The sequence below is a fragment of the Suillus fuscotomentosus genome, assembly GCF_016647785.1.
Source record: "Suillus fuscotomentosus strain FC203 chromosome Unknown F5891scaffold_6, whole genome shotgun sequence".
Taxonomy (NCBI): domain Eukaryota; kingdom Fungi; phylum Basidiomycota; class Agaricomycetes; order Boletales; family Suillaceae; genus Suillus; species Suillus fuscotomentosus.
Genome location: NW_024539518.1, coordinates 1269110 through 1294935, shown reverse-complemented (window position 1 = coordinate 1294935; position 25826 = coordinate 1269110). Strand labels below are relative to the sequence as shown.

The following is a 25826-nucleotide window of genomic DNA, read 5'->3' as shown; positions in this document are numbered from 1 at the left end:
CCAGTATCTGGCCTCTCTTCTCCTCTCATCTCTCTGCTTGTCTCTGTTGCTCGTTGAGCGCCCGTTACAGGATAATGGAGAGATGGATCCCTGATTAGAAATGCCTCCACAAAGCACATATCTCATGTAATACCAAGAATGATGAAGCAGAGTTCAGCTGGCAGCACCAAAACCATCGTCAAAATGAAGACAGGTAAAAAGTACATTAAGATGCTATGAAGACTTGACCGTGAGATATGACTATGGCATTTCTTGTGCCAGGACGAAACTGCTGTGATTGATCGTAAACATTATCACCTAAGAGAGCATGTAAGAATCACACAGAGGATTGATAGGATAGCAGGTTTGGCTATGACTGATTGGTAATCGGAGAAAAGGAAATATAACAGAAAGAGTGCAAAGAAGGGTCCTGGGATGCCCAGCGGGCCGTTGTATAGTACTTATAGGCAGTGAATGTTGTACACGACATTGGACATATATGGGAAGCTGTTTAAACCATGTGGACCGGGTAAAGGCTTGATCTACATCTACGACGAATGACACCAAAGTTATACAGTGTTCTTCACGATCCAGTTCCTAATAAATGTACTGCTCAACTTTGTCTGCTTCAACATCTCCATGTCCTCATGGTCCAGCTTTTCGCTTTCTGAAGAAATAACATCAATGACGAATGTACGAAGGGGAGGCAATGATTCGGCGGAACGTTTTTTGTCAACTGTATGAGAGTGTCAGTAAATATTTTCAGAGAACCGTTAGAGTACCCACTTGACTCCGCGCCAGGTAGAGTCTCCACGCTGACTACCAGCGCCTGGATATTAGGATCCCAACCGGTAGGTCCATACACATCCCGTATGGCAACAAGTTCATACTCAAGGTCAGGACGGAAGAGTTGCAGGAAAGAGCGTGTTTTTTCAATGCGTACGGCCATTGACTCCAAGACATGCTTATTCGATTTATTCTTCAACAGCTCATCATCTCGAGGATAAGTTCAGTCGCAGGAGCGACAGGTTGCAAGGTATTGTCATACCTGTGATTCCGACAATGACCTTACTACTGGCTATCCAGGCTGCCATGCTGAGCAGAATTTTGTGTCCTGCATGCAAGTGATCGAAAGTACCACCAAGCGCGACGACGGGATATGATGATGGGGAGGTATCACAGCTAGGAGTGACACGTACGTGCCGGTGAGCTTCAATGACTTTATCTGGAACGACAAACACTTGGGGAAGGGTCTCAATAGAGTCGGGGAGATGGACTACAGGGGGGTCTTGATAATTCCGCCATGAGTATGTACGGAATGAGGAAATGAGAGGAACTCACCGCCCTGGATTCGAAAGCACATATCCATACTATTCCCGAAGTTACTTGGGAAACTTCCTGAAGGGTCCTTAAGCATGACGCTAATGTCTAGTAAAACCTTTCCCAAGTCTTGGGCTGCCTTGGTTGCTTTGACATAGACGTATGTCAAAAGCCTTTGGACATTATCCCACTGTTTTACGCGGTTGGATGGCGATTCTGCTGTACGGAATAGCTGAGAAACCAAGACGATGACCAAGGCCTCTGTGGTAGCCGCGGTGACAGAGGCGATTGCTGAGCCCAGATGATGAGGAGCGGCGATGTCATGTAGATGGGCAAATAGGACAGTGCGTTTAATACTGCTCATGCTAGAAAATACACTGGCACGATGCTCTCAAGGCTTAATGCCTTTGTTGTTTCTTATCCATTGGCTAATGATAGCGAACTTGAATGACACGATCGTGGTCACTGCTCTAAACGTGAGAATAAATTTCTTTTTCCAACCGCACACAGCGTGCACATCGTGTTAACACCGACGCTCTCAACGTTCTCAACGTTCTACTCGAGTCTTACACCTTCCTTTCTCTACCGCGCTCACCGTTCTCACTAGTTGAGACATTTGACCAGAATTGTTCCAAGTTGCACTCTATAGAGTCACCAATTAATAACAGCGGGCGGCCAGCTTCTGTCAAATAATATTTCCATGGCTTCATCGCCACAGTTCTCACTTTCTTTCTCCCTATCTTCCTCGAGCTCTGCCAATGCTCCAAAGAAGCAGAGTCCTGCTCACTTACCATTACCGTCATCAAACTTCAGCGCTGCCCCCGTACAGCGCCTTCAGGACAGCGTGCAGGCTCTTCAAAGGTCTGCAAGCTTGGGTTCAAAATCAGCAAGTCTACACAATCGTTCCATATCTAATGCTGCTACTCTCAAACCAGCTTTTTTGCCTCGTGGTCCCCGAGACTATCCCTTGTCATCTCCTCCGACTGTTACCACCTTTCAACTACCTCAAATCCCAATTCCAAGTACAACTCATGCAGGTGGCATTCTACCCTCCTCCTCATTCTTTCACCCTTCTAGACCAGTCCATTCTCGCCCTTCATCATCCATATCCTTGACCTCTAATGATATCCTTCCTAATTTCCATTCGGCTCCCCCCGATCAACACCCTTTATCTAGCTTGACTACCCGTATCTCTCACGAATCTGACCTGAGGAGCTATGGCGATCCTGCTTCCATAAGAGATACAAATGGTCAACTATCTAAGCGGCTAAAGCAAAGTCGTGAACCTCTACTTCCCCTTAACAACAAGCACGTCGTTGCAAGTGCTAGCGCCCCCGTTCGCACCTCCATGCACTTAGATCCTTCTTACAAGATAACTAGTACAAATCGAATGCGAACCAGTTTCGAACGCATGTTCCGCGGCCTCAGCTTCGATAGCATACGGAGATCTAGTAGTAGCCTCGGCCATACTATGAGCCCTCGCTTATCTTATGCAGAAGAGCAGCCACCTGTCGATAACTTATCACCCCCTCCACACTGTGTAAAATCTTCTCCTTCTCCGCCACTCATTCGCATTGCTTCTAGCAACTCTCGATCATTCTCTCCAACTCCAAACCATGTCTTTATATCAGTCCCTCCCGATAATCATGTGCCACTCTCTGCGATGCCCAGCATTCCTATGCAACGCGTATACCAGCGGCATCCTTCAAACAATCGATTCTTTTGCAGCGGCCGGCTGCTTACAGGTGGTGATTCTCCTTGGGCTTTCATTGCGTCTCTCACACTCGTGCTTGGTCTATCTGGCGTCTGGTTTGGAACAACATGTGTATGGTATTGGCATAATGCAAGTCCCGCTGTCGCAGCAGTGGGAGCGTACATGACCTTGTTGACTGTATCCTGCATGCTGACTACGGTGCGTAATTAAAATCGTTCATGATGCTACCGCCCACTCAATGAATTTGAAGGCCTGTCGTGATCCTGGCATCTTACCTCGCAATTTAGACCCAGATCCGCCTTTTCCTCCTACGTCACCTTCAGATGATGCTGTCAGGCAACCTTTACCCCGGGATCTCAAAGTACGCGAGGAGAGGTGAGTAATTTGGTCTCTAGTAAGCCGATGTGTGTGATGAACACATGTTTAGTGTGCATACCAAATACTGCTTGACGTGCAAAACGTATCGCCCACCTCGCTCTAGCCATTGCAAAATGGTGCGTGGTTTTGTTATCTTCATAATGAGCTGTTACACAACTTCTGGCAGTGCGATAACTGTGTCGATGGGTGTGATCACCATTGTCAGTGGGTGAACAACTGTGTTGGACGGCGCAATTACACCTTTTTCTTTGCGTTCCTGGTGTCTGCTGTAAGTATTGTGAAACTTTTCCCGGCCAGCGTAAGAGTAATATTTTCCTAGGTGTTGACCCTATGCCTCGTCATCTGCACATCCGCCCTACACCTCTATCTTCTTACTCGCCGAGATGGCATCAAATTCAATAGTGCGTTGAGGGAAGGCGCAGGCAGTGCCGTGGCATTCTCGTTGGCTATCACTGTTGTATGGCCAGTCACGGCCCTCCTCGTCTATCACATGAGGGTGAGCTGCAAACCCATCCTTCCATACATAATGGTTCGCTCACTGAAACATATGACGCAGCTATTATTGCTAAACATTACTACTATTGAACAAGTGGGTCGCAGACATCAATGGTCCCTGAATTTTACTGATGGTATAACACAGATCAGAAATCAAGCGCACAAATCTCTTATACCAGGTCCCGCTCCCCCCAACCCATTTTCATATGGCTCATGGCGACACAACCTCATGGAAGTGTTGTGCCGACCAGCAGGATTTTCATGGCTCGATGCTCATGCTCCTGTTACTGAAGATAAGCGGCGGATAAACCCTGGACTTGAGGATGCTTGCCCTAGGTGGGAAGAGACAGACACTAGAAGAGCCGGGGAAGCGATTTGAAATTGGAATTACTTGCATCCCCTGCAATTCGATTTTTGACTTGCGCTGCGCTTCCAAATCCGAGGTGACATGATATACCTTGAGTGTGAGCAAACTATCAATGGTGCGAAAGGAGGATTTTTGACCGCGGAAGTCATTATGAAAAGTTGGTTGAACGTGGATTCATGTGAACTTCTGAGTGGTCGCTGTCAGCATGTACGTACAACTCTATAGAGGGGCAGTGCCAGAATTGAGTCAGCGAAGGCGCCGCCATCAGAAGTTCATGAGGACAGAGCGTAGCGTGTGTACGGTTGTAGCCCCAGCGCACATGGATCTTGTGTAAAATTAGTGCCTAAGGTACAAGAATAGCTAAAGGGGCGATGAGCACTCGATCGAGCAGCGATGTCATGCTGGCCGGAGATTGAAATTGTATCGGAGATTGAATATGATGATACGGCACTCCATGCCATCACCCTCATACTCGCATCTCAAGTCGTCAACCCCTCACGCGGGTGTACAGAAACGCAGTCAAGGTGCGAAATCAACATATTGTAGGCGGGCGATACGTTCCACTAACAAAGTTGTTCGGCTGTTCAGACATTTAGTCACCGGCTCTGTAATTCACTGTACGTATAACCTTCGGTTGTATGCCATTTCGGAGCAATTCAGGCTGGTTACAGTAGCAATTGTTATAACCGGTTGACGAATGGAACCTGCTACTGTACGAGACCCAGCAAACGAATCGCAGTCAGTGCCGCAGCAGCCGAACCCGCAATCTGCAAAGCCGTCCTCGAGAAAGACACGGCAGAAGAAACAAACAAATTCTTCGGAATCTTCGCGCCCCGCGCCGAACTCCTCTAACTCCCGCCGACCATCAGGCCGACGGAGCAACAATAACGCTACTACCGTTGAGAATCCTCAAACAACGAGCGCTGGTACGGAATTTTTCTTTCAACATCCTTCGATCGTGATTATTCACACTGCTCCGTCAAGCCGCTCGGCCTGCTATTGATCAACATCAACAAGACGCTGCGCGTTTTCGAGGCATACCGCTCCCTTCCTATCCAGCTCCTCTCCATTACATGATGAATCACAATTACCACCCCATGAACCCATCCCCTTTCACCCAACAGCACCCCACTGGAGGCTATGCCCCAACCGGCTCCGTTAATGGCGCGACCGGCCCTGGTATGTCCAGTCACTCTACTCAGTACTATCCTATGCACCCGACATATCCTCCCGCTCCGCACGGCTATGCACCGTATTATCCTCAACAAATGATGATGTACGGTGCACCCCGTTCGAGTACGTCAGTGCCAGAACAGGCGCAGCCATCTAGCGCACCATCGCCCGTACCGGCCTCCGCTCCTGCGGTGATCGGTAAGCGGAAAAGAAAGTTGGAGCCCTCACGTAGTAAAGTGACCGTGGAGAAGGATTCGGATCAAGAAGGCCCGTCGGGCAGTGATGTTCCGACAAAACGAAGCACTCCTCCTGCTACTACGCCGACTACGTCTGATTCGAAGAAGCGTACAAAAACACAAAGGGCATGTGATAGCTGCAGAAGTCGCAAAATAAGGTGCGGCTGAGTTTTTCCCTTGGTTTTGTCTGACTCACCCAGTCGTCTTTTTTGTTTCTGTCAGATGCGACGTTCTTACGGATTCGGAACCTCCACTGTGTCAGCACTGCAAACAATATGGGTTTGAGTGCACATTCTTCCTGCCCATAACAGAAACGCGTTTCAAGAAGAAGAAAATGGAAGAAGAGGCCGCAGAAAAAGAAAAAGACAAGGAGAAGTCCACGGACACTCGACGAAATACGTTGTCTCCTCAAGCTGAATCTGGGGATCTAAGAGTTTTTGGTTGGTCTTATGTACCTCGTAGTTTTTTTCTTTGATCTAATTTTGTTTCAGGACCGACGGCTGCTGTACATCTTCTGCATTCACAACCTATAATTTCTTCCCGGATGTACGAGTCTTATGACCAACGTTATCACCACACTTGGGAAGTATCGAAAAACGGTGACGGTGTAATCTCCGTCCAAAATGTTCCAGGGGACGAGAAACAAGTTTCTCATCCAAAGCCCATCGATTTGCGACTCGAACCCGAAGTCCTTCAAAACCTTCTTAATGCTTATTTCAAAGAGATTGCTCCTCTTTTACCTGTTGTATCACAAACAGAATTCCTGGCGAATCCTTCCCCTTCTCCCATTCTCTTGTATTCGATGTGCCTGGTTGCTGCGGCAAGGAGGGAGGTACCGCAGAGTGTCTTTGACTCTATTCGATATGCAGTCAATAGTGTGATTAAGGCTGAAGATGTTTTGTCTACAGCCTCTATCGCGAACGTGCAAGCCTTACTTATTCTTAGTATGGTGGGCGATAGCCATTCTCAATTCGTTCCGAATGCTCTTTCGGCGCTCTGGATTCGGTTGGGTACTGCAATACGAATGGTAGGTTTCTGCGCTGTCGAATTGCTTTGGGTTCTGATTGAGCATGCCAGGCTCAAGACTTGGGGCTTCACCGAGCCGAGTCAGTCAAACAGAGTGTCGAGCTGCGAAGACGTTTGTGGGGTGCATGTGTCATTTGTGACAGATGGTATGGGTATATTGGAACGAGTTCATCAAATGCTGACTGTTTTGGAAGGACAAGTCTGACATATGGTCACCCGTACATGATTGATGTACAAGACTGCGATGCTAGGCTTCCCTCATCTGGCGATCCCAATGATTTATACATGGATGAACTCGTCAGGTTGAGCGTGATACTGGGAAGGGTTCTTAAGACCATCTACAGGTCCGTAAATATTGTTTTCTGTTATCACTGTGGGGTTTACTTGCGTGACTGTCTGTAGCCCGTCTGGCCTCATGTTCACTACGGATGATATGCTGTACAGCCTACTGTCCGACCTCGAGTCATGGAAGAAAAACCTTCCAGAGAACTTACAGTATCGTGGTTCTGACACGCCTCAAGATGCCGGTATGTGGCCGCTTACTCTTGATGCTTCTTGATGAAAGTCTAATTTTAATTTTCCAGGGCTCTTGCACCTCCTGTACTGCTCGGTGTGCATGATCTTCTGGCGGGTCTTCATGCGTATACACTATGCTTGCCCCGCACATCTGAAATTCGGCTTAACCGTCGAGACATGGACTTCTCTAGTTCAATTGACCAGTGAATCAATCGATTGGCTCGATACTCACGAACGAATGTATGACGTTTGGCTTCTAGTCCCTTACGCGGCAACGTCCTGCGCACTTGTCCAGGTTTGTGCTTATGTGGTTCGTATAGTCTTGTGTTAATTGTATTTTAGTACCATACATGGGCAAGGCGGCAAGATGCTGAAGCGGCTACTAAGCTTAGAAAGCTTCGGGATTGCGTTCGGAGATGGGAAGGTTCCATTTCTCCCGACCACATGTCTGCCCGACGAAAGGTAGCCCCCGACTTTCCCATGCTATCTCTCGGCATCATTTGATTGATTCGTGTTTTAGACAGCCGAGATTATTGCTCTTCTGTATGAGGCCACTCAGGGACCCCCCCCTCTTGATCAAGCACCTGTATTGAATCCCACAGGCGGCGTAAAGGGTAAACGGGCATTGATCGGTCTGGAGTATAAGAAAGATCCTTCGCGTCCTGGTGGAGGATTCTTTGTTGCGCATGGTGAGGCTCGCAGTGGTGATTACGAGGGTGTACCTCGGGGGACGATCGTGACGTCATCTGATGATGAAGCAGAAGGTTCGTCTTAATGCAGCGACTAGAATCCATGGACGCGACTAAGCTGGTTGATTGCTAGCGGGGGTCACCGAGAATTCGCAGCGCTGCGGGTCATCGATGGTCACTATAACCCCACTTCCATCTACGCGTGGTGATGGGGCTAGCTTCCCTAATATGAACCCTGTTTTAAACAGTGTCAAGAGGGACACGCCTAGTAGCGTGCAAGTTCTTAACGTGCTTGACGTTCCTCAAGCATCAAATACGCTGGAGCAATTTGCGATGGCCGATGTCGGCCTCCTTGAGGGAATTCCTGGAGGTATGTTTGACTGGGGTATGTCCTCCGTTGAGCTCTAAAATGCGTGATGGTGTTTTAATTGGGTATTAGGTCAATGGGACTCGTTCTTCTCTCGGTTCAATCCATCTGTCACTGGTATTGAAAATGCAGGGGGACAACGACAAACAGAGGTAAACTCACCGTCGTCGATGGTGCAGTCTGGTCAGGTCACACAGACTCTATAGTTAGCATGGACACGGCATTCCGCATTATGCCTCATGCCAACGATCATTATGGTTCCGAAGTATGGAGGAACTTTCTATTTTATTTTGATTGTATTCTGTCTTCTACTTGTTGTTTCTTTCGCTAGTTAAACTAGTGTGTGTTTTTATAATCTAAAAACCCTGCGAACTTTGGAATGACATACATACGCCACACTGTATCTATTATGATAATTGTTGGATCGTAACGGCAGCTGGTTTGAACTTTGAATTCTCCACCAGGTGTGAACGTTTGACACTAGTACTGAAGAAGTGAAATGATCACATGATACCATGCGCAATGGATATCTAATTAATCTGTTCTCGTACCAAGCATCAAACTCTGGTCCTACTAGGTTGCGACGAGGGACACTCGGACTGACTCGGCTTGCATGATGTAAATCTCAATCGAAACATCAAGGGTGCGATCGGCGATCGTGAGTCACAGCGTCGCCAAGTCGCTGCCAATGTTCCGCGCTAGTACTTGTGTTTCGACACAAAACACAACACATACTTGTATGTCCAGCCTGGTCCAGATTTCTCATTGGGTGAATGGACGAGGTGGAGTGGGGAAGAGAGAAAAGGTTCAAGGCGAGATCTATTCGACCCTGAAGGGCTCAGACCATTTTGGTACAGAAGAATAGAAGCAAGACCGTTTCCGGCGGATCACTCACGTTTGAGAACTCCCGCAACCCACTATAGTACTTGATGGACAGACCACTCTTTCACTTTCCTCTTGCAGATCCCAGGAGGGTCTAAAAAAATAACTAATAGGCCGCCAGACAGTTGGAATGAAACCTATCTTGGTCGGAGCACCAAATATCAACCGAACGTATGTTTTCTTTCAAAACTTTCATGTCAATCGTTAACAGTGCATACTAGACTTATCATAATAATCGCTGGTCGTTTACATCACTAGTGGTGCTTTCTTATGGAACAAATTGCCAGCAATTCTCCAAAGCAACCACCGAGAATCTCACAGCTTCTTCCTACTGTAAAATGTTCAAGCTGCTTGCAGCCAGTCCCGCTCGCTGACCTCGGTGACCACGTATGTTCACCACAACCTCCTTTTACCTTACCGTCCCTTCAGAAACCGCCCATGTCCCCAAAATCAACAAACTCGCTTCTACCACAGAGGTTGCAGAATATTCTTGTTTCTAATAGGGCCGGGGCGCTACAACAGCAACAACCCGTTACTTCCCGCACCCCGCCCCCTCATGCTCATCCATCCAAGTCTTCACAACATGATCCTTTCCAGCGAATACCCCCAACTGTGCATTATAATCAAGGTGCTACTCGCATTAACAGCCCGGCTAGTCCTCCGATACCACAATCTATTCTTCTCAACGGAGGAACATCAACTAATAAACCCCATGTTCGTTTTCCAACTCAATCTGCTCCAGAGCGTGCCACTGCTCCAATTCGAATAGCAACTCCTCCCGTAACCACCAGGATCCACACTCCTTCAAATAAGGGAAGTCCTAGTTCCAGATCACCCCTTAGCGTGTCATCTTTCCCCAATCCTTTTGAAGATGACCCACGTCAGTCGGGTGCATCTGAACGAACTGCATCACCAGCTCGAAGAGAAAATCTACCCGTTGCACCGCACGCGCCGCCCCCGTCATCCAGGACAAGAACGCCATCAAACGCCCCTTCCTACACTTCTATCATTCCACCGAGTCTCGCTCCGCGTCCGTCGTATGATCGCTCACGTACATCTTCTACTCTTACGCCTAGGCCATCACTGGACAAGCCTCGCCCCTCTTTTGACACTCCTAGACCTTCATTTGATACACAACGTCCTTCCTTTGACGTATCTCGATCTCATCATCCTGCCGATGTACGGCCGCAGCCTGGGTCAGTCCCGCGTCCACCCCACAGTACTTCGACACTTCCTCCACCAGGGGGTGTACCCTTTCCGTCGTCTGCCCCTACACCACAACCACCACCCGCAACCCACTCGCCAGTGCCAGATAGTGAACGTAATATTGACACAAAATGCGGAGGTGAGGCTGGTATGGCTGGCGTTGGACGGAGAGGGTTTGCAGCTGTGACACGAGCTGCGATGGTTGCCGCATCTCATTCTCAGCTGGACAGTCGTCGAGCAAATGCTCCCAAGTATCTGGACCTCAACACCGCCATGAACCACGTCATGCGAGGTAAGCGCCTTCCTTCGACACCTTTATATCATACATCTTTGGTGTTTATATTCCTTCGTCCCATATGTAACTATATGGATTAACCTACTCCATATCATCGTTTTACGGCAGTGGACTGTACGATAAACTTCTACCTTTTAAAAATAAATTATTTTGCATAACTGTTGATTTGTCTCCACTTTTTTCCATTCAATGTGTACTCACTGATTCTGTATTTACAGCCGCAATGACACCCCCGCTCTCTCCAAACTCGGGATACTCTCATTCACCTGTCTCTCCTCACCCCGTGTCGCCGTTGTCGCTTCACAACACAACACCGACCACTGGACAGTTTCCAAAGACACCACTCACACCTCATGACAAGGCTGGGATACAGTTACTCTCATCATCCCCAAATCAGAAACCCGCTCCTCTTTCGTCATCGCCTGCTGATATTCATATTGTCACTCCATCACGATCGCCTTCGCCCATTTCGAATCCTTTCTCCCGACATCTCAGCGGGGAAACTGTGAATCAATCCCCGTTTGCAGCTGTTCCTGTTCGCCTACCATTTCTCGACGCATTTGATAAAGGACCTGTAAAGCACAGTTGCGATGATTCTGACGATGAAAGTGTGTACACGACACATACGGCCGAACCAGGGAGGGGTCACAGAGGTGGTACAGAACCCATGTCCCCATCGACTGATTCAGATGTGGGGCTAGCCTATGCGGATGATTCTGACAATGACACGCCTGTGGTGATGCCACTCGATATACGCAAGTCAAATGCAGTATCTGGGATCAACAAGGTCCAATTTCCAAGTATCGAAGATAGGCACCAATCTTTCACGGTTCAGAAGCCGCCATCGCGGAAAGCTTCAGCTTCGTCTGCTCCTACTGCATCCACCTCACGAACCATTGATGCCGGAGCCAGCCGCACGCGCAGTGCCTCGGCTGCCACCCACACGACAACACGATCTGCTGGAGCGTTAGAACGTGCAATGGAAACGCTGATTGAGGAAGGAGCATCTGTCTCGATCCTCGCTTCAGGTTCAGTGCTCGCCTCAATGGCTGGGCCCTCCGGGAGTCGCGCTTCAGGAAAGCCCATTCGGTCGAATACAGTACCGGGCCCTGTATCACCGGAAAGTAGACCACCGAAGCTACCAGCGCGGTCCTATACGAGCCCACACCATCCGCATATTCATTCCGAACCCGTAGGTATAACGGGTCAAGTCGCGCGAGTACGGGAACGGTCCAATACAAAGAAGGACCGCATTTGTGCGAGCTGCGATACGAAGGTCGACGATGGGAGGTGGATTCAGATGGACGGCGGGAATATCCTGTGTGAGCGATGCTGGAAGAATATGTATCTTCCCAAGGTATGTATCGTGTGGCTGATTGCTGTTCTCATCTAAGAAGTTTCATTATAGTGCCGTCGGTGTAACCTTCCCATTGAGAAGCAGGCCGTGTCGTCTTCCGACGGTCAACTGAAAGGCAAATATCACAAGAATTGTTTCAATTGTCACGTCTGTCAGGTGGGTTGTGTGGTCTTTACGACCGTGGCTGGTTTTTTACTGTCACCTTGCAGAAACCGTTTCCAGATAAGGAATTCTATGTGTTTGATGGCAAACCACTATGCGCATACCACTACCATGAGGCGAACGACTCCCTCTGCGCTGCAGCCTCATGTGGCCAGCCAATAGAGGGTCCTTGCGCTGTCACTCATGCAGGAAAGCGGTATCATCCAGACCATCTTCTTTGTGAGTTTGAGAATGGCTGCGGAGAGCGGTTGGCAGAGTATTGGGAGGTAGATGGGCAGATGTTATGTGAGAAGCACGCTGCATTAGCTGGGTGCAGCAGCTGTGCCTCCTCGAGAGGCGATAGTCCTGACCCGCAACGCATACGTGACGAGGGGCGCGCGAGGAGGCGTATGACGCGGTTCATCGACCTCGGGGCTGTAGAGGAGGAGGACGTTGACATCCGGTGAACATGATGGACTTGACATATGCATTAATTAACCTTATTCTTCATTTTTTTCTCATTCTTTTTCCCGGACCATTAGCAAGTGTACTCTCACATCTTCCACAGGTTATAATACCCTTACACTCCCTTGCAATCGATATACCGCATATTTCTTTTTCTTGATACCATTACGGGACTTTATGAGACATAGACGAGGCTTTTGCATCTTCTCTATCTCTTTCGTCGTCCAGGATTAGGACAGAGTTAATGTTTCCTCCTTAGTCATACATCTAGTAGCTGCACAATACATGTACTTGCACTGCAGATCGACGCGTGATCTTAAGTTATCCTCACGCTTGACCAACATCATATCCATCGGGCTTCACTAGCACTTTCGACCGAGGCTCAGAAAATATGTCCTTTTCTTTTCTTGCCCGGTGCTGTGAAACAGTAAGAAGTCCATTCTCCTTACTTGGTTCGTCAATGCTTTATCTTCAACATCCTGTTTTTTGAACCACCGTTGTACGAAAGGTTCCGTGCGGACTGCCACCAAACGTGCTGGAGGAACAGTTCGAAACCATGGAGGATCGCCGGGTAAGCGTCTGGGTCTCAAGAAATTTTCTGGTGCGTCCTTCTGTCTCGCAGATTCGCCTCGCCAATGCTAGAGACCTACTATGCAGACCAGTATGTCATTCCCGGCAACATCATAGTACGACAACGGGGAACGCAATTTCACCCAGGGCAGAATGTACGCAGCCTTCCAACCCATTGAACAGCGATATTCATATGTTCCTCAGGTCAGAATAGGTCGCGACCATACTATCTATGCCACCACCCCCGGCTTCGTACGATTCTACAAACAAAAGTGGCTGCGAGGAGACCGGAAGTTTATTGGTGTAGTTCTGCATCGCGGCGAGAAGCTTCCAAGGGATGAAACCTCGCTAGGTCGCAGTCGATTCTTTGGCCTCGTCGACTTGAATGCTTTCGCTAAGAGTGGCCCATCATCACAAACCAGTGCATGAGTGGGTCTTGATTCGCCCACGGTTTCAGGATGTTGGCTATACAACCGTCGTCGCATTTCTAGGCCCGTTGCGCTCACCATAGTACTGGGCAGTGCGCACTTTTTGCCATAATATTTTTAGCGCATCTTTTATATATAGATGATAAATCTCATATGCATTGCTATTGCTGCGTCTATACCCATCATCTGAGGTTTCTTTTCGACCATCATGTCGTTTCAACTCTCCATTGACCCCGTTAGACCTGCAGGTACGTGTCGCTCTATTGGTTGTTAGCCACTGCACATATGGAACTCTAGAATTCCCTGTTGAGGAAACTATCGTTGAGCTTGGTCGTCAAGTATTAGAGTCCACCGATTCTTGGAAAGCAGGCAAAACCTTTTCAAAAGGCACTGTCCAAACACTTTCTCGCGCAAAGGGACCAGGAGACGGAGCCCCTTGGCATTGCAGAGTTTCCAATCACGCCAAGAAGGATGCGACGTTCGATGAGTTTTGGAGCAAAATTGGCACTAACAAAGCTGAGAACGAGAAGGAGTAAGTTTCCCGTCGCCATCCAACAATAGCCTGAACGTTCATGCTATCAAGGTTCATCGCTGCGATCAAGAAAGTGACGCTAGTCAAGCGAATCTCAGAGACTCAGTCCATCTGGACGATGTACTACACTTTCCCTCCCCCCGTTTCTCCGCGTGTCTTCACTGTGTTGCAAACAATACACTTTCGCGAGTCAGCTCCAAGGACTGGGTATGACTACTCGAAACCTGTTGAGCGTCCTCTGATACAAAGCATTTAGCTTGGTGGTTTCAATTCCAGTTGATTTGTCCGGGCCAGGTGACGAAGATCTTGCCAAACTTGAAGAGAAAGGCACAAAGGGACGATATGTCTCCGTCGAACGCTTGCTCGAGTTGGATGACGGCACAGTAGAGTGGCGAATGGCGACGTCCAGCACACCTGGAGGAAGTATTCCGACTTTCATCACGGAGGGCAGTATGCCAGGCCAAATATCTGCGGTGAATATCATATCGTCTCATGTACCGTGAATCGAGACTGATGTTACCTTACAGGATGTTCCGCACTTCTTAAAGTGGTTCCATACCGTTCGCAATCAAGGAACTGCGTAACTCGATAGTTGAAATCAGACCGGACAGTATATCGGACAATAGATGAGCAAATACATGCGTTTATTCAAAGGCGAGAGATATGGTTGAACGTTCTGCATGCGTGACTGTTGTGCGAACTTAACACAATCTACACAATTTTGACATCCAATGTCGTTGGAAATAGGGCTTGATTACGAGTGAGAGGTGATGTGCAATAGAGGTATGGGACAAAGGGTTCAGAGTCAATATAAAATGATATAACAGTACAAGTACCGTAGAGCGACGATGAAACATCAAGTCTCGCGCTTTTCGTCACGTTCGCGTTCAAGCTGCTCAATCCTACGGAGATGATTGTCCCTTTGAGCTTTTACCCTATTGAGATACTCCTCGTCGGATATTTTACGACCAAACATAGCGAATATTCGATCTGTGAGTGATCTGGGTGGTTCCGGGGTGGCGACGGGTAAGGAGTATGTTGGAACAGGTGCTGCAGGTATGGAAGGTACAGGCTGTGTATGCGCCACTCGGGATAAGTGAGTTATCCGTAGAATGTCGAACTCATTGAATGCCCATTGGAAGAGCCCGCACATCACCGCGCCCGTCGCTAGTCCAGGAACAGTTCCCGATCTTCCACCTATAATGGAATGAGAATTGTTGAGAGGCACAAAAGAGCGACTCACGTTTCCAGGTGTTGAGGATGCCACCAGCCAAGGCTCCGCTAATGCTAGAGTCAAGTACTTTACGAGAGCGAATGTCACCCCACGTTAACCGAAATACATCAGCAGGAGCCCCATCTACAATGTCCTTGAGTCTCTGTCTGCGCAGTTCGTACTGTTTTCCTGGCATTGACAAAACGAGTACAGGACCAACTAGGTACTCTCGTATGCCTGTATGCCCAGTCAATTTTGTTGAATATTTGACGAAATGTCCATCATACTGAAGAATGTTGCAGACGCGATGCCACTATTCAAAGCTGAAAATAATAATAGAGGTCCTGGTGGTTGCGATTTGACGACGCCATAAAACCCTGCAGTCAAACCGCAGACAGTAGCTAAGGAAGACAATTGTCAGCTTTATTAATTTGAGAATGGCTGTGGTGGAAGACGGACTCGCATGTTATGAGTACGCCTTTGGCTACCGTCTGTGGGGCTGAATGGTCCATCTTCACGCTGTGTGCAACAAGCCAGTTACAGAGCAAGCAAAGAGTAAGAGCAACTTGATGAAATTTCTGTTTGTGACCCCCTAAACGGGGGTGAGTTTGTGCCGGTTAAACCAAGCTTAGACTTCGGACATGTTCCTTGTGGTACTTGCATAATGTTCAAACGTACGGCTGCTCAAGCGTTGCGATCTCGCCGCCTGTACTCTCGTATTTCATGTACGGCACAGGCAGCTAGAGCACGACCTGCCCGGTCTGTAGTCATAGCTTCTTCTGCAGCTGCTACCGCAGGCCTACTCTGGTATTCGTTTAGTACTACTATCCACAACGACGCTATCATAACACCAAAGCTAGAAGATATATCCAAGCCCGTCCAGAAAGCTTCTGCATCTAGTACTGGAGTCACGGAGGACGATGGAAGCATATGTGCAGTCGTGTGGGGTTCCAACCAGTGAGCTGTACAATCATATGTTTATTAGATGGTATGCTCATGCTCATATTCAGGTACAACGTAATCAACCCAAACGAACCCGCAGTCCAACGGGTACAGTGCCCCGTAAATTCTAGTTGGCTAAAAGACGTCGCGCTGCGTGACTTGGCACTTCATGAGCGACATGCTGCTTGTGTAGATGCAAGGGGAGATGTATACCAGTGGGGCGACGGATTCTTTGGCTCAAGTTCCACATCAAAATCAGAGTCACAAGGACCGAAATTGACATTACGTGGTCATGTAAGACATTTTGCCCTGTGAGAAGGCATTATTACTCAGTTTATGATTTGGTTAGGACATCATTCAGCTTCAGCTCACCGAATCTCGGTTATATGCTCTATCAGCTTCCGGAAAAATATATGTCATCGCGGCTAATGCAGAACAACAACAAAACCTCCCTCCGAAGCCACTTCCTGCTAGTACTATGTCCTGGTGGACACCCGGCTGGATATGGGGAGCGCAAGGAAATGCCATCGACTTCGCGGAGGTTGTACCTAGGCAGAAACTTGGTTGGGGTGAACAGTGTGTACCAATCTGTCATCCGAGACTATGAGCTCATACCCACCTAGGTTCGTATCTATTTCAGCAGGCAGGAACCACCTCTTGGCATTGACATCTTCTGGTCGGACAATGATTCATCCCATGAACAAAAACGCAAACGCACATGGACAACTTGGTCTACGGAAGTTTGACATTCCTAATCCAAGTTCTACAGACACCGTTTCCCCGCTCCGCATTCATGTCGAGCTAGTTCCAAGGGCAGTGGCTGACCCGTTTGCTACAGCGTCTCCTTTCTCGCGTTCGGCGTCGCCATCTGTGCCGCCTTCCGTATCCACCAACATTGATGGAATAGATGACCAGCACATTAGATTTTCAGATGCTCTCTTTGAGATTCCCTCTCTCCAAGGTATCAAGGTCTCTCAAATTGCAGCTGGAGGTCGCACCAGCTTTGTAATGACAGATTCTGGTAGGGTGCTTGGCTGGGGAGCGAATGAGTTCGGGTAAATATACCTATTAACACGTAAAATCCGCTAACACTTATTCCAGCCAGATCGGACTGGGTGGAAACATGACTCTTGACACAATTATCCTGCCGACAGAGGTGATCCTGTCGAGAAACGTACCCGGTTCTGTCCGCACTAGATGCATCGACATTTCCGCAGGCAAGTGAGAATACCGGGCCTCTTTTTACCTATACCTAAATTCATTGTGCAGGTGGTGATCTGACATGTTTCGTCGCCGAACGCACAGATGGCGAATCCCTCGAATATGTAGACATTCTGACTTGTGGTAACGGACAATGGGGAGGACTAGGGAACAACCTCTACTCGAATGCTCAAGGGAACCCTGTCCGCGCAAAGAACATCAGCGGTCTCCGAGAATGTCAGCACCTCATCATTATAGCCTTACATGCACTCATAAGCCCCTTGTAGATAACGAAGCTAGCCGGACCATGTCCCCCATCTTTCCTCATGCTATCTCGGTGTCTCCCACTGGTCATGTCCTGCTGACTTTGGATACACAAGCCCATGGAGGGCCGGGTGGCTTGGGTCGGGATCTGGTCGCCTGGGGAACAAATCACGACTATCAGCTTGGTACCGGTAAGAGAAGCAGTCTTCCTGTACCTACCACCTTGGAGCGTCCTGAAGGCGGCCGATTTATCCTGGGTCAACGGAAAGCTCTGGTGAGGGACCTTGCTGGTAACGTATGGAAAAAGAGAGTCGAAGTCGAGCAGTGTGCAGTCGCAGGGTACGGTAACAGCATTATATATTGGAAGATCAAGTAGATAGTCGAGTGCGGGAGTACTATTCACCAGCGACCAATCAAGGTTCTTGTTGCACGTGATTTTCACATGACCGTGACGCGGTTGTGGCATGATATAACTAACTCTGTTAACTACCATCACGCGATGGCGAGGGACCTTCAATCAAAAGATCCTCAGCTACAAGAATGCATGTGCGCGAACGATAATATCTCATGTCTCACGCACATCGACGTCCTAATCTCGAACTATTCAATGCAGTAAATTAATTCGGGAGATGACAAGCATCATTGATCCCGCGGATGACTACCTCACAATAACCGCAGCTGAAGAGCAAATGAAGATCAATTATGCCAGAGGAAAGAAAGAGAACGAAGAGGCGTATGTGGATTTGAAAGGTATGGACATCTCTACTTCACGACTTGTCAGTGATCATCTTCATCCTATTTCCAAGCCTTGTCTCGCGTCTTAGAGGCTGCCAAGAAATCTTCGATGCGACCGCCAAACGTGCCCTCTTTAGAAAAGCACGCGTCCCATCTCAATGAACTTGACGGATCTAGGCTGTCCCTAGCCAAGGCTATCCGCGACGCGGAGGGCTCTCTAGCCAGTAAAGAAGCTGAACTGGCAGCCCTGAAAGAGCAAGCGCGTTCATTAGAGGAATCAGATCCTGCCAAGGATCACCAGGCTCAGCTAGATGGTTCTGCGTGAGTACCATGCTGGATGACATGAGAGGCAATTGACCCTGCTGCTTCTCTAGATTGCGCTTGAAGATCTACAGAGGGTTAGGGTTCGAACCCGTTCTCGACAAGGACGGGCGAGTGACCAAGATGCTTGTGCGTGAGTGTATTACATTTGAGTTGTCCCTTAGAAGTGTGCTCTAACCATTTGTTTAGGCAGCGAATCTAGTGACATCCACTCCTTCCCGTCCGATGGAAGTAAATCAGATTTTGATGATGCCGCTCAGCTTTGGAGGCTGGCAAGCTCATGATGATGTCAATTTTAAGGATGACTCTATCTGTTACTATATACGCTGTGATACTAATGCCTATATCTATTTTCTTTTGGTCCTTCCTCTGATGTCAGGCTTTGATACGAATGTACACTCACGGGACGAACCAATTTGATGTACAGGACACATCTATTATAGAATGCAGTTGACGCTGCATGAGATATAAGATTACATCCTCCGTAATCAAACCACGAGCACTTAAAATGCTGGTTCAGGTATTGTGTTAAGAGGGAATCAACGATCATAGCTGTTGCCCTTCGCTGATAACCCATATTTTCTTTTCCTTGGATTTCTTTGCTACCTCCCGTATTTTCGCCTCGATCGCATTCTTCTTCACCTTATGCGCGCGAAGCTCCTGGTGAACGCTTTCCACGATAAATGTAAGGTTTGCCGTCGCTAAAGTCATGATCTTGCTGATGAGTAGAGGGACATGTGCATCGGGAAATGTGGTCTTCGGCGTGGACGCTAGGGTAGCACGCTTGTTCGCTGGAGCCTGAGTAGCAGCAGCTGATGACTCTGCAACGCCGTTGTTTCCTGATAGCCGATTGGGTAGGGAGGGAACTGCGAACTTGGACTCATCATTTAGTTGCTGGATTTCTTCGGCAGTCTTTGCGACGAAAGTGAAGGGGTCGATTGGGTATTGCGTATCTGTAGCAGGCGATCAAAGACGGTTCAGCAAACTCCGTGAAGAACATACCATTAAATAACTGTATACGGTACGGCTTGAAAGCATCATATTCACATTGACCTATGACCGACTCCCACAGAGGACCTTTGATATAGGGGACGAGAGGGACCACTATCTTCCGCTTCTTTTCAGGCTGTTTGCTAAGAAGCTCTGCTTTCCTCTTTGGAGGGGGAAGGGGTATGTCCAGAAGTGAAGGTGATAGGTCCCCGTCATCCGGAACAACTTCTTCAATCTCATCATCATCCACTAACCAGCTTTCCAGATCAGAATCATTCTCCTCGCCGTCACCCTCCTCATCGTCATCGTCGTCAACGTTGTCCGCGTCTGCTGCGCCTTCATCTTCCCACTCCTCTCCAGAATCGTACCCGTAATCTCGGGCGAGCAGATCACGAGCGAAAGGTGATCTAGGACCAACGATGCGCGAGTTCTTCGTCCAGGAACCATAGTAGCCAGGACGTGCATCCTCATGGAAAATCAAGACCTTCGCTGGAAGCATGTTCCTGTCCCTAAGGATGTTTGATAAGTAGCGAACTTGAGATGTATCCCCAGCTATTTCAGCATCATTGAGCTGGGAATATATATCTTTCGTATTACATGGGCTGAAGGATTTGAAGGAGGATTTCGATCGGTCGCGAGGCTGCGTGAGCCGAAGCGGTCGCAACGACCGTATAATATCCTGGAAACGCTCTGTATACAATATAAACGACATGAACTGGCGTGCTTTGATGGACGCACCTTGCGCATTAGCTCCGACATGATTGAATGCTGGTGTGCGATATACGAACACATCAATGCCATTGATCTCCGAGGCTTGGGCATCATCGACCATGATAGCGTCTGCATGGCTGAACCCCGAGGTCTGCTTCTTCCAAATTGACTTGCTAGGCTCTAAGAACCAGTTCACTGGCGCCATTTCTGCGTCTTTCTTCAAGACAAAAGGCTTAAACGTCTTCTGAAAATCTGATTCGCTAGTGGAAGTCCCACAAACGGGTTTTGACGGTGATTCGCGGGGAGGAGCCTTCGCCTTGCCGAAGAAATTAGCCATAAGAGACCGGGATTTGTCTTGAGTCGCCTTTTGCTTCTTCTCTTTTTCGGCCTTGGCTGCCTTCCTCTCTTCCTTCTCTTTAGCCTGAAATAACAACATTAACTGAATAAATTTGCCACGCAAAGACCAGCGTACTTTGGCGGCCTTCTCTGCATCTGTAGCTTTTCGCTGTCGAGCTTTTGGAGTTCCACTACCAGACTACCCAAGTTTGTAGTGAGTCGGTGACATGGGAAAAGGAAAGGAGAACATACATCGATGTTTTCGGGTTCATTGGCACTCACACTCGGATCACGCTGGGATGTCGAGGCCTTGAGCTCTGTAGCATCAGCCTGTTCGACGGTTGCATTGCTCGGTGGATTGGGCTTATTGATGTCTTTAGCGGGGAGCTTGTTAGTACCTTTCGGGTCGAGGATTGCATCCCGTTCATCCTGCGGTAGACTTTCGAAGATTGCGCGAAGGTCTGTCTTGGCCTAAAAAGATACGTCAAGGAAGACAATTAAATTCGAGACAATACATGCCTGGACGCGTTCAGTTATTCTTATCTCGGCTTTCTCCCTGGCAGACTTGGGAAGCCAATCCCTATAGTCGTCTCTGACCTCCCATCGCCAAACGCACACAACAGGAGGGAGTTTATATCCCGATGGCCCATCCAGGCCATAATTCGTCCTGACCATGAGCGACTGAATGGCATGCTCCACCACGAGAAGAGGCAAAGCAACTGATATACTTTCGCGTGAAGAATCATCGTCCTCATCGAAGGATGGTAGAAGTTCAGAGCGGATATGCTTCGCAAGCGGGGTGACACCCTTCTCACTAGATGTAGAAGTCAGTGACGACTTACGTGGGTCGCCATGTCCCAAGCTCACCTCTCTTGCGCAAGCTTCACTATCAGCGGCTTATGTTCGTCTGGAATAGAAGTAAGTGGGGGGTCCTGACTCTCAATTCGCTGCTCGATCATCTCCCGGAACTTGACAATTTCTATTGAATAGAAATTTAGATTGAGCGCTCTCGAAACGGGAGGAGGACAGACCCTGCATGGCTTCCGACGACTTCTCAAACGATATGGGCTTCTGCTTGAAGATAACTTTTCCATTTTTCAACTCAGCAAGAGGTTTCTTTGCTGCTATATAGCAAAATGACGCGTCCGCGTGAGTGCATCCGGGATAGAAGGCTGGTCGACTGCTCACCAGTAGATATTGATGCGCTGGAAGAATCTGACAGGGATTTCAGCTATAAAACATGACATGCTTGCGCAGGGCATACCCCTTTTCTCTGTATCTGCCATTTGTACAGAATGATTAGAATCACGACGTAGTCGGGAACGAAAAAAACGCGCGCTTTAGCCCAGTCGCGTCGTGGATGGATTGTGACTATTGTTATGTGGGAAACCTTTTGCCGAGTCGTGTTTGTGACGTGACAGTCACGCGTTTTCGACGCGATCCAACTTACGCCGCGTGAAGGAGACATTATCTAAAGAACATCCAAGGCCCGGGTTGTTTGAGATGGCATTTTTTCAAGCAAAGTCAACATCAGCAACGTCGAAACATTTTGTAGACCCAGCACATCAACCATGGGTAGAAAAATAGTCAGTATGTTCGTTTTGCTCTGTGAATCTTCTCATCACATGCAGTCGACCAAAGACCATAGATGATGTCTCGGCACAAGAGCATACAATCGCAGTACTGCGGAAAACACTGGTCTCGACGAATGTATGCACGTCCTTCTTACTTATGGCGTGGTTCTTCCTCATGCAAAGTAGCTCCCTCACATGTTGTTCTATGGACCCCCCGGAACTGGTAAAACGTCCACCATTCTTGCACTTGCAAGGCAACTCTTTGGGTGCGGCTGATTTCATTTTGATTTGCCCAAACTCACTGCTCTGCCAGACCTGATAACTTTCGAAACCGAGTCTTAGAGCTCAATGCATCAGACGAGAGAGGCATCAGCATAGTCAGAGAGAAGATCAAATCGTTCGCCCGTCAAACACCTCGAGCACAGGCAGTGGCATCAGATGGAAATGTTTATCCCTGTCCGCCATACAAAATCATCATTCTCGACGAAGCAGATTCCATGACACAAGATGCGCAAGGTGCATTACGGCGGATAATGGAGACCTACGCCCGGATAACTCGTTTCTGTCTTGTTTGCAATTATGTGACAAGGTGAGAGCACTTCTTTTTCTCCCTGCAGTCACTGACTACTACAAGAATAATCGAACCTCTCGCGTCTCGATGTTCAAAGTTTCGTTTCACGCCTCTTGATTCGACATCAACCTCATCCCGACTCTCTCACATCGCAAGCGCAGAACATATTGACGTTAGTTCCGAGGTCATTTCTACCCTGATCGAGACCTCTGGTGGTGACCTTCGTCGCTCCATCACATATTTGCAATCTGCGTCTCGATTATCTTCCTCCACCAACCCTCCGGTGCCAATCACGCCTCACGACATCCAGGAGATAGCAGGTGTTGTTCCAACTGCTGTTATAAACGATTTTGCGAAGACTCTCGGCATATCCGTCGTCGAGGACATGGATGTTGATGACCTGCCGACAAACTGGAAACTGAAGGGTTTCAATGCCGTCCAGAAGAAGGTCAAGGGCATCATGCGAGAAGGATACTCAGCATCACAGACACTCTCACAGGTTGGTGATTCATCAGAGCAGCTGAACTTGTCTGACATCGTTATAGCTTCATGACACTATCATACTGCATCCGACACTGCCTGCACGACAAAAAGCAAAGTGCGCTCTCGCTTTTGCAGAAGCCGATAAGGCTCTGTGTGACGGTGCTGACGAAGAACTATGGGTACTCGAGGTTGGGCTTCGCATTCACAAAGCAGTTACCACATCATGACGTTCTAGTGATATACATGCCACATCATAACAGCGCCGGCGCCGGCGCCAGCCCCTGACTCGCATTCATGTTTTGTGTTAAATGCAAACTAGTCTTTTTATTCCCCTTTTGTGTTGGCAGACGACTGTTTGATCTCATGCGATTCTACTGTCAATGCATGATATTCTTTGACTTCTAAACTAGTGATAAGATACAAATTTGTTGTGGGTTCAAAACCTGCTCATCATTTGCCTTTTACCATGTCTTGAACATTCAGTCATGGGTGGGGGTCTATCTTAAGTAGTCATAGCCAACTGGCTCCAGAAGTTAGAACAGATTAGAAATCTGCTCTCTTGGGTGAGAAGTACAAGTGCATGAACACGGCATGACATTTACCTATCTTCCAAAGCAATCGGCACCCTGCATACACCAGTCGATGGCTCTGGCTCTGGCTCTGGCTCTAGCTCTGGCGACACACGCCCCACTTTCTAGCACCCAAAGTTCAAGACCGTCTTTCTCCCAGTTCCTGAATCATGAAACTCTTGTTGATGTGTCTACCTCTTCCCAAGTCAGATCTACGATGTCTGTCCTGCTATCAGAAAAAGGAAGGAACTAGTTGCCGGACAGTAAACACGCACAACGGCTAAATGAATTATCCAGTATCCTCCAAACCCCCACGCAGCCCAGATACCCATATTTCCCTAACGCCCTCCCTAAACCACACGACATTCCACTCCACCAAACCCCTGCGCATATCATACACTGTCGTCGGAAGGAGTGCCAGCAATGCGAGGTGCGGCGTGACGAGGTGGTACGTGAGCGTAGTTCCTGGGCGTGAAGGTGAGAGCGACGTCGCTGCTGAGGGGTAGAAGTGGGGCTTTGAGGGTGGAACGGGGGATGTCGATGAAGTGGGGAGTGGCGGCGTTCCGACAGGACTGGTGCCGGAGGTGGGAGTTGATGTCGTGGCTGTAGGTGGGGGCGTTGGTGCTGGCGTTGGGGAAAACCGACTCGTCCGTGGGTCATTAGCGTTGGACCTGGTGGAATGGTTTGAAATCAGGAGGGAAATTTATGATACGTACGTACTTGTAGAGAGGTCCGAAAGAATTGAGCATGGATAGGTAGTCGCAGCAGAGATTGTGCGTGGCTTGGTCAACGGGTGAGGTATCTGTTGCAACGTGGATTTTACTGGATGTGTCGAATAGGAAAGCTTTTGGGGACGCTGTGTTCTGCAAGCGATGAGACGTGCCCGTGGAGATAAGTGGCAACGAAGGCACGTACAGAACAAAAAACATTTAATAGTTCTTCAAGATATGGTAGAGAATCAATCAGTTTGTGGAGCACGCGAGAGAACGCCTCCCGAAGAGAATGGTCGTATATGGAGGTAAGATGGAAATTGAGAGGGAATTGCTCAAATTCGGGAGATTCGTCTACGAGGCGATCCATGACGCGTTCGTGTATCTGGCGGAAGTTTTCTACGTGCCGTTTCATGCAAGAGCAAAGATGTATGCGGGGCTAGCGTACCGATCTTGTCGTCCTCCTGAAGTCTTTCCGCTTTGTGCACAAACACTTCCAAATTTATGTCTGGGTTGATTTGACATGCAGCGACAATAAACTCTACGAGCTTTGAGACGGGATGTTGGTAGAGATCCTGTGCATCTGGATGAGAATGGTAGTCAGTGAATGAATTCAGCACACGTACTCGAATATCTATTACAAAGACTATAGTCGAGAAATCGGCGAGAGATGCGCCGAGTGTGTCGACGGTGACGTTTCCTGGACAGTCCCATATCTCTAACGGGATGACGGTGCTGAGAAACGATGTTCAGTACAAGGTACGAGCAGAAGTCATGGGCAAGAACATACTCGATGAAATGCTTTGCGACGCGCATGGTGGGCTCGAGGTAAAAAGTCTGTTTGACTGGAAGATCATCGAAGAGGACTTGGAGTATGGAAGTCTTTCCACTCCTGTGATAAGTTAGAACTGGCAAAAGGAGAAAACGTGAAGATTCACCTTCTCATACCCAGAAAAAGTATTTTTGTCCTGCTGGTTCCAGTGGAAATGGCTGTGCTTGAGGAAGAGCTCATCGCACACATAATATGTACTAAATGAAATGAAAGTAGGGAACGTTAGCAGTGCGGAAGCT

The 25826-nt window shown here is 48.4% G+C and overlaps 12 protein-coding genes across 12 annotated transcripts; 8 read left to right on the top strand and 4 right to left on the bottom strand.

Moving 5' to 3' along the window:
* Positions 1-330: 330 nt before the first annotated feature.
* Positions 331-1716, bottom strand: F5891DRAFT_1007902 (uncharacterized protein). The gene is made up of 4 exons (XM_041360508.1): positions 1321-1716; positions 1028-1267; positions 766-975; positions 331-715 (listed from the first exon to the last, which is right to left on the bottom strand). The coding sequence occupies exons 1-4, from the start codon at positions 1661-1663 to the stop codon at positions 549-551; spliced, it is 960 nt and encodes a 319-aa protein (XP_041231628.1). The 5' UTR covers positions 1664-1716; the 3' UTR covers positions 331-548.
* Positions 1717-1829: 113 nt separating this feature from the next.
* Positions 1830-4606, top strand: F5891DRAFT_1007900 (DHHC palmitoyltransferase-domain-containing protein). Its single transcript, XM_041360507.1, has 7 exons — positions 1830-3211; positions 3264-3388; positions 3441-3507; positions 3558-3659; positions 3711-3887; positions 3948-3980; positions 4032-4606. The coding sequence occupies exons 1-7, from the start codon at positions 2000-2002 to the stop codon at positions 4263-4265; spliced, it is 1950 nt and encodes a 649-aa protein (XP_041231627.1). The 5' UTR covers positions 1830-1999; the 3' UTR covers positions 4266-4606.
* A 344-nt stretch (positions 4607-4950) lies between these two features.
* Positions 4951-8466, top strand: F5891DRAFT_942683 (fungal-specific transcription factor domain-containing protein; the record flags this gene model as incomplete). Its single annotated transcript, XM_041374437.1, has 12 exons — positions 4951-5179; positions 5271-5820; positions 5885-6102; positions 6154-6689; positions 6740-6840; positions 6889-7032; positions 7091-7215; positions 7273-7499; positions 7547-7666; positions 7725-7968; positions 8027-8278; positions 8333-8466. 12 exons carry the CDS (start codon positions 4951-4953, stop codon positions 8464-8466), a joined length of 2880 nt encoding a protein of 959 aa, XP_041231626.1.
* Positions 8467-9327: 861 nt separating this feature from the next.
* On the top strand, positions 9328-12925 carry F5891DRAFT_638969 (uncharacterized protein). The gene is made up of 4 exons (XM_041372610.1): positions 9328-10640; positions 10862-12000; positions 12052-12156; positions 12210-12925. Exons 1-4 carry the CDS (start codon positions 9413-9415, stop codon positions 12606-12608), a joined length of 2871 nt encoding a protein of 956 aa, XP_041231625.1. The 5' UTR covers positions 9328-9412; the 3' UTR covers positions 12609-12925.
* Positions 12867-13779, top strand: F5891DRAFT_1007888 (ribosomal L27 protein-domain-containing protein). The gene is made up of 4 exons (XM_041360506.1): positions 12867-13058; positions 13115-13207; positions 13264-13331; positions 13381-13779. Exons 1-4 carry the CDS (start codon positions 12998-13000, stop codon positions 13603-13605), a joined length of 447 nt encoding a protein of 148 aa, XP_041231624.1. The 5' UTR covers positions 12867-12997; the 3' UTR covers positions 13606-13779.
* F5891DRAFT_638742 (uncharacterized protein) lies at positions 13747-14856 on the top strand. The gene is made up of 5 exons (XM_041372609.1): positions 13747-13852; positions 13902-14136; positions 14188-14343; positions 14393-14609; positions 14664-14856. Exons 1-5 carry the CDS (start codon positions 13813-13815, stop codon positions 14718-14720), a joined length of 705 nt encoding a protein of 234 aa, XP_041231623.1. The 5' UTR covers positions 13747-13812; the 3' UTR covers positions 14721-14856.
* Positions 14807-15751, bottom strand: F5891DRAFT_1250186 (uncharacterized protein; the record flags this gene model as incomplete). The annotated part of the gene is made up of 3 exons (XM_041369876.1): positions 14807-15333; positions 15380-15586; positions 15637-15751. Coding segments are annotated over 3 exons (663 nt in total), but the record flags the coding sequence as incomplete, so codon positions are not given.
* Positions 15752-16002: 251 nt separating this feature from the next.
* Positions 16003-18189, top strand: F5891DRAFT_1162053 (regulator of chromosome condensation 1/beta-lactamase-inhibitor protein II). The gene is made up of 7 exons (XM_041365274.1): positions 16003-16306; positions 16360-16585; positions 16641-16867; positions 16915-17346; positions 17393-17508; positions 17561-17728; positions 17779-18189. Exons 1-7 carry the CDS (start codon positions 16014-16016, stop codon positions 18129-18131), a joined length of 1815 nt encoding a protein of 604 aa, XP_041231621.1. The 5' UTR covers positions 16003-16013; the 3' UTR covers positions 18132-18189.
* A 49-nt stretch (positions 18190-18238) lies between these two features.
* F5891DRAFT_1162052 (uncharacterized protein) lies at positions 18239-19095 on the top strand (the record flags this gene model as incomplete). The annotated part of the gene is made up of 5 exons (XM_041365273.1): positions 18239-18301; positions 18369-18505; positions 18562-18811; positions 18865-18944; positions 19001-19095. Exons 1-5 carry the CDS (start codon positions 18255-18257, stop codon positions 19093-19095), a joined length of 609 nt encoding a protein of 202 aa, XP_041231620.1. The 5' UTR covers positions 18239-18254.
* Positions 19096-19294: 199 nt separating this feature from the next.
* Positions 19295-22211, bottom strand: F5891DRAFT_638681 (uncharacterized protein). The gene is made up of 10 exons (XM_041372608.1): positions 22113-22211; positions 22037-22063; positions 21880-21972; positions 21716-21827; positions 21368-21662; positions 21101-21319; positions 20985-21047; positions 20540-20933; positions 19814-20491; positions 19295-19764 (listed from the first exon to the last, which is right to left on the bottom strand). The coding sequence occupies exons 1-10, from the start codon at positions 22132-22134 to the stop codon at positions 19358-19360; spliced, it is 2310 nt and encodes a 769-aa protein (XP_041231619.1). The 5' UTR covers positions 22135-22211; the 3' UTR covers positions 19295-19357.
* A 61-nt stretch (positions 22212-22272) lies between these two features.
* On the top strand, positions 22273-23844 carry F5891DRAFT_1007860 (P-loop containing nucleoside triphosphate hydrolase protein). Its single transcript, XM_041360505.1, has 6 exons — positions 22273-22434; positions 22480-22558; positions 22609-22688; positions 22736-23011; positions 23057-23492; positions 23539-23844. Exons 1-6 carry the CDS (start codon positions 22352-22354, stop codon positions 23701-23703), a joined length of 1119 nt encoding a protein of 372 aa, XP_041231618.1. The 5' UTR covers positions 22273-22351; the 3' UTR covers positions 23704-23844.
* F5891DRAFT_1007851 (Gtr1/RagA G protein conserved region-domain-containing protein) lies at positions 23845-25820 on the bottom strand. The gene is made up of 8 exons (XM_041360504.1): positions 25694-25820; positions 25546-25647; positions 25382-25490; positions 25204-25330; positions 24961-25154; positions 24766-24908; positions 24079-24716; positions 23845-24027 (listed from the first exon to the last, which is right to left on the bottom strand). Exons 1-7 carry the CDS (start codon positions 25774-25776, stop codon positions 24335-24337), a joined length of 1140 nt encoding a protein of 379 aa, XP_041231617.1. The 5' UTR covers positions 25777-25820; the 3' UTR covers positions 23845-24027; positions 24079-24334.
* Between the last annotated feature and the right edge of the window lie 6 nt (positions 25821-25826).